Source organism: Pituophis catenifer, unplaced genomic scaffold (genome assembly GCF_029215685.1).
Source record: "Pituophis catenifer annectens isolate HBS135680 unplaced genomic scaffold, rPitCat1.0.hap2 SCAF_3, whole genome shotgun sequence".
Classification (NCBI taxonomy): domain Eukaryota; kingdom Metazoa; phylum Chordata; class Lepidosauria; order Squamata; family Colubridae; genus Pituophis; species Pituophis catenifer.
In genome coordinates this window covers 133,637,389-133,651,130 of record NW_027256883.1, presented here as the reverse complement: position 1 = coordinate 133,651,130, position 13,742 = coordinate 133,637,389, and the positions used below count along the sequence as shown (strand labels likewise).

Below are 13,742 nucleotides of genomic sequence, written 5' to 3'. Positions count from 1 at the left end.
CAAACTCTCATCAGAACTTCTTTTGACATGGTAAAGTGAAATTCATCTGTACTATCTTCACATTTCTTCACTTCAAGGGGCTGTTTGTAGTTCCCTTATCTGAATCACCCTGCTTTCAGGAATACAGTTCATGAATCTTGATAAATACAGATAGGAAGCCAAAGTTTGCAAATCATTTAACACATAACTGTTAACTCCACTTACAACTGGGGCAGAAAAAGAGGACACACCCAAGGTGGACTTACAACTATCTCAGCTGCAAACTGCCTTAGGGGATTCTCTGCCATCTCTTCAGGCAATGGATCAAGCTCTGCCATTAGCAATGGATATTTTAAACTTTTCAGGCAACTGAAAACAAAAATAGAGCACATCACAGAATCAGTCAAGACACTAAATAATAAGAGCGCCAGCACAGGCCTTTGTTATTTGAGGTATTTTAGAACTAAGAACCAGCGGAATGGGCAAAAATGAAAGTGTTACGGAATCTCAAACTTTTCTTTACAGAATCTACTAGTATTACCCAGAATCAATATGAAACTAGTTGAAACATTGTGGACCAGTATCTCAATCCCTCTCTCCTACCAAAATATAAGTTCAGACATAGCTGGTATATTTTAGCTATAATGAAAATGAAGCTTGTAACTTCACAATAGAACTAAAGTAATAAGAGCTTTAATAAAAAGAAAAAAAGTAACAAAAATCAAGTTCACGAATAGACAAGAATGGATGTTTTGCTTAATATGCCCTATTGCCTTGATTTACCTGTGCTAAACTACGAATCATGATTTACAAAACAATTTCATGCAACGTATTAGTGAAACAGTATGCATTGTGTTTAGTACAAGTATGAACTCAAACATTAGGTTTTACACTGATTTCTTTACCAGCTAAAAAAGTAGTGGATAAGAGGCAGCCTCTGGCATTTCTACACAGTATAGTAGAAAAAGTTAAGACTGTGGCCATGATGATATGATTGCAACGTGGCCTGTTTTTTAATGTCCACACTCTATGATCAACATGATCCTGTCCTCTAGAACTATTTCTTGTCCGTCGTTGAGACGACTGTGCACTTTTACAATAGAATAGCATTTATTGTAGGAAAAAAAAGGTGGAAGAGAAGCCAAAACGCTTTTACCCTACATTTTCTGCTGCAGATCAGTTTCTTTACAAGTAGCTGTAAAACCTATGGTGCTGGATTCTCTACATAGCCCCTGCAAAAGAAAGTGGCTTACTTACAATCCTAGTAGTTCCTCCTTTAGATCGTTGCAATTGCCACCTGATATGATCTCCATGTGGTGAACAATTTCATGGACTAATGGTCTGACAAACTGTGCTAGAGCATTGAGGCACTGGCAAAGCCCGTGCTGGTCTTCTTGCAGTTGCTGTTTTGTGTAAGGAATGGGCAGAAGGGAAAGTTGGCTCAAAATGGTAGACAGTGACAACCCCACTGAATAGGCTTTCTTAGTATCAAGTTTAAGAAGCGCTAAAAAAAAAAAGCAAAATACTTGTTAGAGAACATTCAAGTTTATTATCTGAGTACTAGACATCAAGATATTTTTGGCATACAGATCTAAGAAAAGAACAACCATTAGCTAGCTTCAAAGGTATCAAGTCATAATGTGATTTGCTTGGTTTAGTTTGTTGTGACATCTGAACACTGTGAACTATGTTTTCTGCTTCATTTTACATAAACCATGTTTGTCTTGTTCAACAAACTGTAATTAAAGCAAGTCGTGAAATAGGAGATATTAGGCCAGCCAATATTTAGCCATATTTTTAGAAAATTCATGGCTTCATATTAATCAGATTATGATTTAGCAAGTATTAAATATATTGCCATCCTCACAGTTCATCACTTCTTGGATATTGGGAGAGATTTAGAAGTGATTTTAGACTATTTTCTAAAAAACACTTCAGGATTTTCACTTATATTGTACAAGGGCAGATTTTCAGCATCCTAGGACTTTCTCCTTCCACCCATCTCAAAAGATTAATTGACTAAGTGGGATTCAATTGCTTCTTCTGCCTATAAGTCAGTGATGGCTAACCTTTTTGTCATTGCATGCCTGCACCCATAATGCAATGTGCGTGTGACCCCACCGCTGCCCCACGCATGCGCTTATGTGACCCCACTGCCCCATTTTGTGGGCTGCAGGGAGGCCTGGTAGGCCCAAAACGGTCCACACACACCCGCGTCCCCCCCCGCATGCACCCCTCCGCCCAAGTGTGCGCAACCCCCCAGCCTCCCACGCATACACATGCGTCTCCCGCATGCGCCCCACCCCCGCACATGCGTGGGAGAGACCCGAAAATCAGCTGGCCAGTGGGAGGCATGTGCGCATGCGAGGGCGACTGCTTGCGTGCCCGCAGAGAGGGCTCTGTGTGCTATCTGTGGCATGTGTGCCATAGGTTCACCATCACGGCTATAAGTGGACTTGAACAGATTCTAAGAAACTAAAATCTAATACCTGTTACTTACAAAGGATGCTTTAAGTATTTTCCAACAGTCTTGGAAGACTTTTGAGAACCTTGTGTGATACCACTTAACTGCAACTAGATAAGCTATCAGGGGACGTGTTGCCAAGTATTTCTGCTGCAAATAACTTGGCAGTCCATCTGTTATCATTTCAAAGTTTGAAAAGTAAGACACTTATTACCTTCTTGCAAAGGTTTAAGCAGAAGTAAAATAACTGAGGATGTCTGTTCCATAGAAGCTTGTTCAATCTGTTCCAGGAAGCCCAATATAAGCTCTTTTGCACTGCATAACTACAAGAAAGAAGAAAAGCTAGAACTAAGCTTCTAAGATTGCAGGAAAGCAATGGGAAGCCACTTTTCTTTTGCTGCCAAGAAAATTACCTGGTCATGATTCCACTAGGAATCGAGCAGATTTGAAAGAAACTTCATTTTTCATCTTTATCTCATATGGTCATCTTTACTATGTTAAGGATATTTTACATGGATATATTTTGCATGATATTTAAAATAGTTACACAAGTTACTTTTTTACTTACTAATTGGTGAAATAAAATATATGTCACCATTTTAATCAAGATATTTATTGACCTAAGCAATTAAATATTAAAATGAAATTACATTTTATATTTATTAGATTTTTATCCCTCTTTTATTACTTTTTAAGTAACTCAAAATGGTGAACATGCATAATGCTCTTTTTCCTATTGGTCCAAAGTCCCCAGTTTTTCATGCCTAAGGTGGACTAGAATTCACAGACTCCTGATCTGTAGACCAGAACCTTAACCACTATACCAAACTGGCTCTTTAAAGGTTTTCTGAAACAGAAACAGTTCTACTTCTCTTCTATGAAAACAGAATTGATTCTATTTAGCTATTTAAATAGCATCAATAGCAATTCAAATGATAGGTTTTGACTGGCCAATTTACATTACATTCTATTAGAAATCCTGATTGTGCAGCGTAAGTGGTTGACACTCCTAAACGATGCTCTTATTCTTTTGACTATCACTTCATTCATTCATATTCTCAAAACACTTTTCACTATATTTATGGAAATGGGGACATTAAATGTTCCTGTTTCTTCAGTTCTGTACCCATTTCTTGATCAGTTGCCTACAAATCTGAGAATGTCTATTGTCTATATCAGCATGAAAAAACACAACCAAAGGACAATCTTTAAAAACACTACTACAAAACAGTTTACAGCACAAATGTTGTAACTTACTTCTACCAACTTGTCTAGCACTTTCATACAATATTGTCTCTCAACATCATCTTGCCCTTGTTTCAGCATACATCTGAGTAGAGGTCCTATAAGATTCCAGCCCATATTTTTTATAATAACCTGTAGGGTGAAAAAATTCAGCTGCAGACAAAAAATTAAAAATAGACATCAAAGGCAAACACAGTGGTCTACATTCAAACTGTTCTATGTCGTCACATATCATTGATCAGGAAGCTTCTCCAAAATCCATTACAAGGACAGATGATCTAATGCCCTCCAAATGTTGCAGAGCTCATTAGCTCTAATTACTGAGGTTGAGAAAACAACATTTTGGAAGTGATAGTTCAGAATATCTGACGATAAGCACCAAGTTCTCAAGGCCTGTGGTAAATTAGGAGGAATATGCTAAAATCAAAAGTTCTACTTCTCACCCCCAAATATGCACATTTTTAAAAAAAATCAGTTATTTTGGCATTTAATAGTCTAAAAAAGGAAACGTATAGTATTTTTAATACTATTAGTATAGTATTTTAATAGTAATTTAAGGGATGCGGTGTCTCAGTGGCTAAGACACTGAGCTTGTTGATAGAAAGATCAGCAGTTCAGCAGTTGGAATCCCTAGTGCCGCATAACGGGGTGAGCTCCTGTTACTTGTCCCAGCTTCTGCCAGCCTAGCAGTTCGAAAGCACTAAAAAATGCAAGTAGAAAAATAGGGACCCCCTTTGTTGGGAAGGTAACAGCATTCCGTACACCTTTGGCGTTTAGTCATGCCGGCCACATAACCACGGAGACGTCTTCAGACAGCGCTGGCTCTTCAGCTTAGAAACGGAAATGAGCACCGCCCCCTAGAGTCGGGAACGACTAGCATGTATGTGTGAGGGGAACCTTTACCATTACCTTATATAGTATTTTAGAAGAATTTGAAGAAATACCCGTGTATCATCTTCTACTTCCCAAAGGTCTCAAATTCCAATTCATGCCAATAAATATCTTTGTTGCATTGCCATTCTGCTCATGTTAATCCAGTTAAAGAGCACCTTCCCAAATAAACTTATAGTTGGTCAGCAGAATTTCACAAATCCAGATTTGCTCATATGGCATTAAGCTAAGATTTTAGCACCAGGTGCAAACAGGATTCTTTTATAGAAGGCTAATTAAAATAGATAAACTTATTAGCACAGAATGTTCCTGTTTAGTTCAAATGTTCAGATCATAACAGTACTGTGATCAATTCAAACACAGACTTAATTTATATAGCTCATTACGATTTGCAATCTGTTTTATGCCATAGCCTGTTATGTCAACTTGACCACTGAGCTGCATAGAAAAAGGGTTTATTGCTTAGCGTACAAACCCAGTCAACTGCAATTTATTCAATTGACCATGGCTTACTACAGTATGCAAATCCAATCTTCATTATGTATTTATCCCTTTTCACATGAAATATTTTTCCTAACAAATATTAGGAAATACTTTTCCTAAGATAAGACATATTTTTCCTAACAACCTAAGATAGGAAACATGTTATGGATATTTAGTTAGCTATGGCCATATGCCATTAAAACTCTGAATCCTTACATATCCTGGATGCATGCTACTATCAAACATATGGAACAAAGACAATATAAAGGAAAATATTCATAGCTCAGGATTGAACTGAGGGATCCTTGGTGCTCTCTGAGTTTGGTTGCTTTCCTGCAGAGGTTTCATTACCGAAAACTACTGTATGTAACATCATCAGTAACTGATGATGTTACCTAGCTTGGGTAATAAAACGTCTGCAGGAAAACAACTAAGTTCAGAGAGCACCAAGCACCCCTTACAGATAATATACCTTGGCTTAAAAACAAATTTATCAAACTCATTCATCAACCTTTCTCACTGGTCCTTTTGAATGGGAATCAAATGCCCGATGGCAATCCAGAAACCCCAAAGAACTGGCTATTCATCCAGGTCTTGGAGTAGAGTGGTTCCTGTTTATGATGTTTTACAGGTAGTCCTCGACTTACAACGGATATGAAGTTACCCTGAAAAAGAGTCCTACAACTCAGATTCGAAGTACCAACATCCCTCTTTGTGGTCATGTGACTGCCTCTTGGGCGCTCAGCATCTGGCCCACATTTACAGCTGCTGGCAGTGTCCCAAATCACATGACCATGATTTATGTCTTTACTTCAGATTTCTGGCAAAATAACACCCCATAGCAAACAATGGTTCATTTGATGACTATAGCATTCACTTTAAAGTGTTTTGCTTATTATTATTATTATTGTTTCCATTTCTATACCGCCCTTCTCCAAATAGGACTCAGGGCGGTGAACAGCCAAAGTAAAAAACAGAACATACAAAATTTAAAAAACAGTTTAAAATAATTAAATATTTTGGCTGTAAATTAAAACAACCCAATTTAAAATCAATTTAAAATTTAACTCAAGCCAGCCCAGCTTAATGGCCACTACAAAAAAAGGCTGTAAAATCAAGTGCAGTCACTTGGTGACTTGCTTTATGACTATCACAAGTATAATCAACCTTGCAGGCTCAATTACAGTCATAAGTGGAGGACTACCTGTATGTTTGCTTGTTGTTGTATTACCATATTGTGATTATTTTCTAGTTATATTTGTACTTGCTTCAGTTCATGTTTGGCATCCCACTGTTTTTGTTATTTATTGATGTGAGCCACCAGATTTGGTTGGAGTTGAGCAGCATCCAAATTGAATAAACAAATTAAAATAACATACTAAGATGTTTAGCCTCCGCTTTATAGTAAGACCATACATAATTCCTATTTTTTCATGTTTGTAATCAGACATAAAACAAAATGTATTTTTCACTCACCACATTTTTTTCATTTTGTACTATTTCCAATACTTCAGCTATATTCCCTTCCTCGAAACATTTCTGTCCAGCAACTTGAAAAAGATTATAATCTTCCCCTTTAAAATTCTCTTCATCAAGAAATTGCTGAAAGAATATATCTTTTAATTATAATTCACAATATAAAGGTATTCAGAAACATATGATATTGATATTGTACTATTGCAAACATTTTTAAAGAATGTATAAGAACATGTAAGCCTCTTAATAATTTCAATTACACAGAGTATTGTATTCAAACTATTACCGTAATACAAAATTAAAAAAAAATTCAGTATAGACTACACAATGAGTTGCACTCCAAAGATTATTAACAGCATGAATAAATATCAGGGTCTAATCCAAGATCATTTAGACACAGGATCTCCATCCTTGTACAAGTTTAATGATAATGCAGCCCCAAATTAGAAACTGAAAAAATGAAGATCAGATTTAATTATATTCAAAGATGAAAACAATTATTTTCAAACTTGGTAACCTGGCAAGCAATAAAGTACTTACACATCTTTGTATTATTTCTTGAAGTTCTTTTGCCATTTTTTCTTGCTTCTCAAGAACCCTATCATGAAATAAAAATAGACGTGAACAAGTGCAAGTTTCCTTCCCTTTCCCTTCCTGTTGCTGTGAATTTTCTTAAGGAAAATTATGAAAAAGCTAACAAGGAGAAAGAAAGATGTTAGAAAGGATATAGCTTTATGCAGAGTTGGCATACTGGTCCACTTAGCTTAATTCTGCCTATGTTTAACAATATTCAGGATTTCAGATACTGTACAACTTTTCACAGCATTCAGGATACTAAATAATTTACTAGTTCCTACAGCTGATACCTTGCTTCCAGCATCAGTTATTATTTAGGTCTCTATCCTAGCCATGCAAGTAGCCCTAAACTTCCAACCATTCGTTTAGTGACCATTTGAAGTTACAACAGCAAAAAGTGACTTATGACCATTTTTCACACTTATGACCAATGCAACATCCCCATGGTCACGTGATCAATATTTGGTTGCTTGGCAACTGGCATGTATTTATGATGGTTGTAGTGTCCCGGGATCATGGGATCATCTTTTGCAAACTTCTGCTGAGCTGGAACAGAGCTGAAGAAGCTTCTTGGATGACAAGTGAAACGTCTTCAAAGAAAAACCAGAAAGTCCAGTTGCCTCTTGAAAAAATCACCTATGGGACTAAGAGTCCCATAAGATGAAAGCAGCTGGGTGACTTTGGGTTAGTTATTCTCAGACCAATCCACCTCACAGGTGGATTGTGGCGGGCAAAATGGGAGGAAGGAAGAGTATTAGGTACGTTCTCTACCTTGAATTATTTATAAAAATAAAGGTACATAAAATTAAATCAAATTAAGTATTCTTTTCCCAGCCCATTCCATTACTATGAGGATCTACATATGAGTGAAAGATGATAGATCGTCTATCCAATTCCCTTGGATCTTGCCAATAGCAGTGCAAGCAAGAACCAGAGCCAATGTGCATACTCATAAGTGTGGGAGAATAAGGTTGTGTATTTTAAGGCAAGTTGTGATTTATATTCGTAACATCTCTGACCTCCGGGTCTTTCGCTGTGCCCTCAAGACCTTACTGTTCCGACAGGCGGGGCTGTCTAACTGAATGATTTTAAATTGGGTTTTAATATTGGGTTTGGCCAAAACTATTTAATGATTTTAATTAATTTTAATTATATTATATATTTATGTTTTTAATCCTGGCTATACACCGCCCCAAGTTCTTCGGGGGGAGTATATAAATAAAAGTATTATTATTATTGTTGTTATTATTATTGTTATTGTTATCGTTATTATCTTGGAATAGTGCCCGAGAATGGCATGGTCATCCATCCACCCCTTCACAACATGGAGCTTGGTTTTGATTCAGATAGGGCCCCATCCTAGTTATAGCTAGCCCAATATATTTAGATGAAAAACACTACATAAAATATAGCTCACCTGTATCTCAATTCTATTGAGAGAATGAGCCAATATCTATTAATTCAGGTGGAAGGAAAACATTCAAGTTTAAATTTTACATCATAGATAATAACATAACTGCATTGACTTCATTGCACTGATTGAGGGCCAATCATTTTGTTTTCAGTAAAGATTCTAATCATTGTGTTATTTTGGAGAGAGTTCTGCCAAATTAAGCCAAATTACCAAATAAGATTAAAGTATCTGCAGAGTTGAGATTTCCTAGTGTGAAGCCTGACACAAAACAATACTGTTCCCCATTGTATATACCAGTGTTGGCGAACCTATGGAACGTGTGCCCGAAGCGGCACGCGAAACCATCCTGTGAGGAATGCACGGCCTCGCTGGCTCCTCTTCTGTGTTCCTGTGCACACACGCATGCTGGTCAGCTGGTTGTTGCGGGAGTGGGAGTGGTGAAACCCGGAAGAGCGACATTCCGTCGTGCATGTGCTGGCTGGCACCCGAACTTCCAGGTTTATGTCACGTGCATGCACGATGGCCAGCTCTTCATCGGGCGTGCGTCCGTACTGGACACTGGAAGTCCAGGTGCCAGCTTGCACATGCACGATGGACTGCCGCTCTTCCAGGTATTGGCGCTCTTGCACACGCGAAGGCCAGCGGGACCGCACATTCCTCACAGGATCGTTCCCTGTGCCATTTCCGGCATGCAGGCTGGCACGCAGTGACGTAAAAGTTAAGCCATCACTGGTATATACTAAAACAGACTGGTTTCCCACGTAGATCTTATTCCAATGTTACAAATGGGACACTTGAGAGCAACCAGATTAGGGATATGCTACACTAAGCATCAGAGTAGAAACTGGGAGATTTGAGTTCTAGTCCTGCCTTTGGCACAAAGCCACCCAGGTGACTTTGGTCCACTCTATCTCATTTCTAAAGAGGCAGCAATGGGAAACCACTCCCAAAAAATGCTGCCAAGAAAACTGCAGGGACTTGTCCAGGCAGCCTTCAAGAATTGGACACAATTGAATGGAAGAAAAAATAATTATATACTGATCTCAGATGTTTCTCAATCCTAATCTTCAGAAGTACAAGTGACTTTTCACATAGGAAAAAACATTTTAAAAAGGAAATGCCCAGGATCATAATCTGAAGAAAAAGTATTCATGATTCTCAGAGCAAAATATTTCATCAAAATTGTATTTTTTGTAAAGCCACAAATGCCATTCTATAATACTCTAAACATGCGCAGAACACACCATCATATATTCCTTCTACTCATTTCTGCATCTATTTGCCTCCCCTTAATGTTGTTTCCACTTTTGAGTTTCAGTTTTGAGTTTTGATGTCCTTTCATGTAAAAACTATCTTGTACTTTAATATCAAGCAAGCTGATGCTGCTAAATAAACGATAGTAAATTTTTTTTAATACTTTTAATTGTTAAGCAAGGAATACTGAACTGTGGTTAATATTGTGCTTGGAGAAATCAGTGTGTCCTCAGACACATCTCTTGGTGCCACCAAGTCTCTGTGCATGCTGCAAACCAAAATAATCTAGCATAACCTATTCATTTATAAAAGATATTTTTTAAATCTTATTTATTTAGAAAATTTGCTATCCATCTTATATCCAACATCTCAAATTTGTTTATTTGCAAGAGCACTGCAATGTTACAAAGCATCCAAGGGAGCTAACTTGCCTTCCAAACAATACTTGTTCCATGGTTGACCATGCCCACCCCCACCCCCACCCCCACCCTGAGGCATTTGTGGATAAGCAAACTTACATTGGGGGAATTGTGAGTGTCCTCATCCCACCTCTCAAGTTTCCAAATGTCACAACCCAAAAGACTGCATACCCTTCAGAGGATATGCAGGAAAAGATAACAGAAGAAATCTTATCTCATTTCAGAAACCAAGATTCAGCATCTGATAAAGCACTTAGAAATCTGAAACCTCTTTCACACTTGCAAAGTAATGTAGGCCAGCCTTAACCTTTGAATTAAACTGGATAGGCTTCCAAGCAAGCAGTGGCTACTAGCCTTATATAAGCCTACTAAGTCAATTACAGTCACAATGCCTTTACCAAAGAAATGTACACAATTTCAATTTATTTAAAAAAAACGAAAACCAAAATTTTCTTTCACCTCATCAATACAAAAATTAAAGATATGGAAGCTTACTGAGGCAAAGAAGGCTAAGTAAGGGAATATCAGCTACAACTATGATGAAATCTACTCCTTGGGCCTATTCCCATCTGTCATTAAGACAACACAATCTTACCTTGAGTACTAGTAGTAGTACTAATTTTCCCTTTTGGTTCCACAACACTATCCCTGTTCCATCCCTAGCCCATGAATGACATGGCCATAGCTTTTTAGTAGCAATAGTAATACAAAATTAGCATGCTACTTTTTAGTCCAGCATCATCTAACAATAACATCAAGGTGTGTAAAATCATTCATTTTTCCAGAGGGAAAGTCAGCTGGCCCATTTCAAACATGACAAGAGCTGGCTTGGCAGTGTTGGAAGAGGCAGACATAACTCTTCCAGTCTGGTCTCTAACCAGTCTCTATCAAAGCCATATTCTCCCAGTCTTTACAACATTCAATAAATTCTCTTGATTTATATTACTGTACCACAAATGTGTGAATATGCACTATTTTTGACACCATTTTTTCTCCACACTTCAAACAGCATGGAGGGAGACCAAGCCTTTACATAGAAATCACCTAGGTGAGTTGGACAGCTATATAAATTTAATAATTTAATTTAGGGGAAAGGATAGCTTTTCACTATTCTACATTAAAATATTTTCAAATGTATCTTAACATAAAATGCAGCAGCCCAGATATTCCTTAGTACAGCACTTGGAGAATAAGGAAGTTGAACTAATCTTATCTGTCAATTTCAATCTCTTACTCTCCAGCTGGGAATAACAATAAGGCTGTCCATAAGCTAATCAATTTTAGTTCTCCTTTTCTACAAGACCAAATTACCCTGGCAGAACCTCATTTCCTCCTCATTGGGGCAATTTTGACCTGGGCATCTTTCTAGATGCACCCTTATTTCACAGTGTTTTTAAACAGGGAAAATGCCCACATGGGATGTGGGCAGGAGCAGATGAACAAGCTTAGAGAAGACTGGACAGATCCAAACTTTGCTGCAAGTCTATGACTAGTGGAGGTTTTTTCTGCTGGTTGGTAAAACACTGAAAGGGATTACCGTATTTATTATAATTATTTAAATTCATCGGCTATCCAATAATTCTGCAAAGCAAAACTACGTGAGAAAACCAATTACTACTGCAACGCTCTCTACCTAGGGCTGACCTTGAAAACCACTCAAAGGCTTCAACTGGTGCAGAATGCGGCCGCGCGGGTTGTGATGGGAGTGTCCCGACAGTCCCATGTTACACCCCTCCTGCACGACTTGCATTGGCTACTGGTTGCCCTTCGGGTGAGGTTCATTGTGCTGGTTATCACCTATAAAGCCTTTCATGGCCTAGGCCCGGGGATACTTGTCGGACCCCCTGCAGCCAGCAACAATCTCCAATCACCCGGTGCGTTCCCACAGACAGGGCCTCCTCAGGGTGCCGTCGGGCAGACAATGTCGGCTGGCGACTCCCAGGGGGAGAGCTTTCTCTGTGGATGCACCCACCCTTTGGAACCAACTTCCTTTGGAGCTCCGGATGGCTCTTGACCTTTGCTTCTTCCACCGTGATTTGAAGACCTGGTTGTTTCATAGTGTGGACTGATGGGGGGGGGGTTCTTAATAGTTTTAAATTGATTTTAAACTGTTTTAATTTGGACTTTTAATTTCATATTGTTTTGATGTGCAGTTGTGCATTTTATTGTTGTGAGCCGCCCTGAATCCATTGGAGATAGGGCGGCATATAAATCGCATTAAACTTAAACTTAAACATAATCAATGCACACATAGACAAATCAGGACAAAACCATTCACCGGTTGAGGCAAACGCCAGCATAATTCAAGGATTCCCACTGTAATTCCACAGCGGTACACACACACCTTGATGAAAATTGTCCTACCTGCAAACTGGCCTTCTCAGCAGTTTTTAAAAGCAACACTATGAAGAATGAAATTGGTGAATAACCAGAATGTTTAGGGAAGGAAGAAAGAAAGCAGTTAATAAACCTTAAGTAAGTAAGGCAGTTCCCCCTCTGTCCCACAGGTGCTTTTTCAAGAGGCAACTGGACTTTTTGGTTTTTCTTGGAAGACGTTTCAAAGTCTTCAAAGAAAAAAACCCAAAAGTCCAGTTGCCTCTTGAAAAAGCACCTTTGGGTCAACCATAACTTCGATGACTGAGAATCTCCATAGACAGACAGCCCCAGCCCCCCCCCCCCATTCTGAAAACCTCATTTCCACAAATGTGATGAGTTGCACTCGCCTTTTAAGTAATGGGTGGGAAAGTAAAGACTTCCCTTTTAATTTCTTATTAAGACTCAGTGCAGTCACACAGTTACCGACGGGAGCCAGATTGACCATCCAGCGTCTATTATAAATACCACCCCATATCCACCATGCAAGTTTGTTTAGGAGGGGGGATACCGTGCAGCGCCCTTTACTTGGCATAAGCAGGGTGGAAATCGACGGGGAGTAAGCTATTTTCCGTCTCCCTCCATCCCTGCCTCTTAAACCCGAGAATAATTTAGCTGACACCCCATCCAACCCCATAGCACGCTTTCTCCTCCCTACCGTTTGGGGTGCGAGGAAAGAGGGAACCTCTTGCGCCGCCGCCTCCGCCTGCCTACCTGCCTCCGCAGTCACACGCTCAGCCCGAGCCGCTGCAGCTTCCCCAGGAGCATTTCCTACCGCCCCGCCTCCTTTCAAGCCCCGCCTCCTCCAAGCTCCTCCCGCCGTGGGGGGTGAGAGGTCAACGCCGGAAAAGGCTCCGGATGATGGCGGAAGGAGCGCCGCGAAGTGCCTCGAACGGGCGCAGACGCTTAGGTTTGTTTTCATTTAAAAAACAGCAACCCACTACTCTCCCCCCCCCGTTCCCCGTTACATGGGCTATTCCTTCCTACTTCCTTCGAATCAATCACGGGACGGTCAAACCATTCCGCAGCTCTGGAGGGGTGGGCAAGGGATTGGAATGGCAAGGGAGAGGGAAGATGAGAGAAAGAGGCGGTATGGAGTGTAGGTCTATAATATGGGGAATAAACTTCCAGGAAATCTTACCGTCACAACATTCAGATAATACTCCCA

The 13,742-nt window shown here is 39.4% G+C and overlaps 2 protein-coding genes across 6 annotated transcripts in view; one reads left to right on the top strand and one right to left on the bottom strand.

Annotated features, from left to right (window-relative positions):
• Positions 1-13,361, bottom strand: part of GLMN (glomulin, FKBP associated protein) — a 36,778-nt gene extending 23,417 nt beyond the window's left edge. For 2 of the 3 annotated variants that reach the window (XM_070939388.1, XM_070939389.1), the window contains exons 1-7: positions 13,289-13,361; positions 7,079-7,136; positions 6,539-6,664; positions 3,701-3,820; positions 2,658-2,766; positions 1,237-1,483; positions 246-348 (exon numbers count right to left, since the gene is read on the bottom strand). In XM_070939388.1, the coding sequence (XP_070795489.1) occupies positions 246-348; positions 1,237-1,483; positions 2,658-2,766; positions 3,701-3,820; positions 6,539-6,664; positions 7,079-7,114 (741 nt within the window). In that variant the 5' untranslated portion in view covers positions 7,115-7,136; positions 13,289-13,361. Of the gene's footprint in view, positions 1-245; positions 349-1,236; positions 1,484-2,657; positions 2,767-3,700; positions 3,842-6,538; positions 6,665-7,078; positions 7,137-13,232 lie in introns of all 3 variants that reach the window. The other variant, XM_070939387.1, reaches the window with a different exon arrangement.
• A 44-nt stretch (positions 13,362-13,405) lies between these two features.
• RPAP2 (RNA polymerase II associated protein 2) overlaps positions 13,406-13,742 on the top strand; it is a 47,632-nt gene continuing 47,295 nt past the window's right edge. For all 3 annotated transcript variants that reach the window (XM_070939385.1, XM_070939384.1, XM_070939386.1), the window contains exon 1: positions 13,406-13,484. In XM_070939385.1, coding sequence (XP_070795486.1) covers positions 13,433-13,484 — 52 coding nt within the window. In that variant the 5' untranslated portion in view covers positions 13,406-13,432. The remainder of the gene's footprint in view (positions 13,485-13,742) is intronic.